The following is a 3,496-nucleotide window of genomic DNA, read 5'->3' as shown; positions in this document are numbered from 1 at the left end:
AATCCTGAAAAATACACGGGGGTGCTTAACTTTTTTCCAGGTGTATATTTACCACTTCAATATAATTTATTGAAATTGGAGGATACATCCAAATATGTTGTTCATATTTATGTGTTTTACTGAGAAATAAAACAATACAAATACAATTTGTTAATTATTCTGTTTATTAAAGTACATTACTGTTTTTTTCCTGTAACTCAACATTTCACTTAGGCGGCTTTCGTTTTCTTCTGGAACTTTGATGTTTTTGAAAATACTGCATTAAACAAAGTATACGTAAGTTATATGATCTTGATCCCTAGTGGACTTGGAAGGTATTGTATAAGGGAGGGGTTAATGCAGCTGGTATGTTTTTGTTATCCCTTCCCAACCTTTTGGGTGATGTCAACATTCTAGAATGCTTTAAGAAGAATACTCTACCATCAAAGCTGCAGGTGCAATGGTCTCCAACTTTCATATTGACCCACATATGATGTTTTGATCTTTAGTCTTCCTGTTGAAATAATCACTGACAATATTGATTTTAGTTCTAACCAACATTGTTGCTAGTCTATAATATTTTAACAAGATATTTTTGACTTTTTGAAAGTCCCAATTACAGGCATATTATGTTTTCAAGTTGTGTTTAGGTGATTGGAATAAACAGTTTGCTCAGATTATGAATTAAGGTGTTTTTTAGAACTCCAATATTTTCAAAACACTTGTATATCACTGTTAATTGATAGTGCATTCCTGATTAATGTTGTAATCAAAGTTCATCTACCCTGCTTTACAATACAGTACTAAACAGTATTTTGCATTATTGAAGTCCAGTTATGTAATTAGTCACATGTACCAAAAAATTCTTTAGTGAAAATCTATATAAAAATAAGGTGAAGTTGACCTTGAGAACAAGCATCTTCTGAATGTAATTGTGTGGTGGAAATGTGAAGGAAGTGTAGGGTTATTCTCTTCAGCCTTCTGTTAATTTTGACGTTGCTACAAAATATTGACATAATTCTTTAATAAAGAATAGAAGTGTATGATAGTATATACAAGATATGCCGAAAACTGCAGAACATGAATTTACACATTGATGAAAATACTAGCATACATTAGCATTTATATTATATTCATAGCCGTATTCTACAGTTGTACATTTCATCAAATCTCTAATTACAGCAAGTAGTGTCATCTTTATGACTTTTTTATTGTAGTATATCTTAACCAAGAAGGACATTGAAACACAACATAACACATATACAGACAACAAATTGGCTATTTGTTAAATGATACTATTATTTCAGGTGCACTAAGAAATATGGTTTTTATCACACCTGCTTACAATATATATATATTTTTTGGTATCTGAAAAAATGTGTATCATTTGAATAGTAAGTTCCCATATATATAATATGTTGGAACTTTCAAGATAACTTGTACATTCCATTTTATTTCAGTTTGACAAATATGTTGTATTTACTGACAAAACACGTTAGTGCCATCTAGTGAGTTATAAAGCAAACAGATCTAATAATTACAATAATAAGATGATCATGTCATATCTGCCATCTAGTGACAATTTGTAAACTTACATTCAAGATGTTAGCAGTTCATAATATGATAGGTATTACAAATTTGATGATGTCTATTAACTTTATAAGGATTGTTGACACTTATCTATCTATAATGATACATCATTATCAGATCTATGATTATTATATAAAAATGTTACATAAACAGTCAGTTCATTTGCCATTGTAGCATTGTATTCCAAAAATTGTTTTTCAAAACAAAATATTTTGCAAAATAAAATATAAAGATTTGGTAACATATTAGTTCTATTATATTAAAATCTTAGACTTATTCATAGAGAAGTTGTATGCCAAATATTATGACTGTACATCAAGCCGTTTGGAAATGACAATGGAAGTAAAATCATGATTTTTACAAACTTCAGGAGGGGGGCATTTTAATTGTAATTATGTACGCAAAAATATTATATTTTAAAGTGTTTAGTGTTCTATCAAAATATTTATGGTATATCACATGTGGTATTTCCAACACAGCTCTAGTTAGACTCGACTTTTATATAATGTCTTACCCTCAGAAAACAAGTCACCATTTGGCATGCCCTAAATTAGAACTTTAGAAAGAATAAGAAATCCATTATGGGAGACTATAATATGTACTGTCTGCATATTAGAACCTTCTTCTCCCATATGTTATGCTTATTCTTCAGTTGATTTTAATTTACAGATTAAGAAGTTACAATGCAACTTGAAGAAATTATAATAAACTTGTAACCGTAAGTTAGACTGGACACTAGTGTCCTAAGTCTGCACAATATGGTAACACACTAAATAAACCACTTATAAACAGGACTCGTGATGAGCATCTTCATCTGTTGTGTGTTTACCAAGGTAAGGGAAAAACCTTTTAAATGAAAACAATAAAAGTAATTCAAAGAGACCTTTTAAAAAATACAAAATAAACTCTTTAAAAGGGAAATTCATCATACACTGGGATATTAATACTTTAATTATGTTGGTGCTATAAATACACCTAAAAATAAAAACCTTCGAATATTACTAAAATCAAACTATTGGTTAATCATCATTCATTTGCTAAAATTGTATTGAGTAATGATAATTGCTAATAAAAAAGGAACTTGAATAGGGAAAATATCAAACATATTTTGAGAAATGTATAAGAAAGGAAATATATGCAAAAGTTGAGAAGACACTTAACTGCTTATTGTGCAAAATTAAAAAATAAAATAGGGCTGAATTAAACCCAAAAGTACAGCTTTCAGAAATGAATTGCAGATGGCAGGCTGAGTATGTTCTACAGTTAAAGGGTGGGCTACATGTTTAAGACATCTTTCATCTTTGAAGATGAAACTTAAAAGTTTAACCAAGGTTAACACACAAATTTATTTTAACTGTACAAGTCATTGGTTACAGCAAGAATGGAGAGGTCACTGTATTAACTTATCTTGGAAGAGTTCATGGTCCAGCATGAGGTGGTTCTTCATGGCATCTCCTTCCAACCATACATTGGAGCTTACTACACTATGAAAGCATTGGTTGCACCTTTTATCTTAAATGATGGAAACATTACTGCAACAGTCTTTGTGACTTACTGTACCAAAACTAATACTATCTTACCTGCATATGTGCTGGCATGCTGTGGTTTGTTAAATCACCTGATTCTTAGGTGTAGTGAGAACAGCCATTAACTTGTAGAATAAATTGAGGCATGTAATGCACACTTCAGGAATACAGTAAACTTAACTTGTTTAGAAGTATTGAGGCATGCTGTATGTAGAGGCATATCATGTAATACACTGGATGGTAAAATTTATTGTAGAAACATGTATGTCTTTACAACTGGGAACAATCAACAGTGTCACTGAAGATGTATTGCATGAGATCATATATTATCAAGTGTAGAAGCACTTATGTCATCTGACACTGGAAACATTGTCACTGAAGATGTATTGCATAAGATCATA

General features: G+C 30.5%; 1 protein-coding gene across 1 annotated transcript in view; it reads left to right on the top strand.

The window, feature by feature from the left end:
* LOC106476161 overlaps positions 1-557 on the top strand; it is a 16,130-nt gene extending 15,573 nt beyond the window's left edge. Inside the window, exon 5 of the mRNA XM_022380101.1 lies at positions 303-557. Within this exon, the coding sequence (XP_022235809.1) occupies positions 303-325 (23 nt within the window). The 3' untranslated portion in view covers positions 326-557. The remainder of the gene's footprint in view (positions 1-302) is intronic.
* The last annotated feature ends 2,939 nt before the right edge of the window (positions 558-3,496 follow it).

Source organism: Limulus polyphemus, unplaced genomic scaffold (genome assembly GCF_000517525.1).
Source record: "Limulus polyphemus unplaced genomic scaffold, Limulus_polyphemus-2.1.2 Scaffold9941, whole genome shotgun sequence".
Taxonomy (NCBI): Eukaryota; Metazoa; Arthropoda; class Merostomata; order Xiphosura; family Limulidae; genus Limulus; species Limulus polyphemus.
Note: the sequence above shows the minus strand (reverse complement) of the source record. Positions and strands in the feature narration are given on the sequence as shown.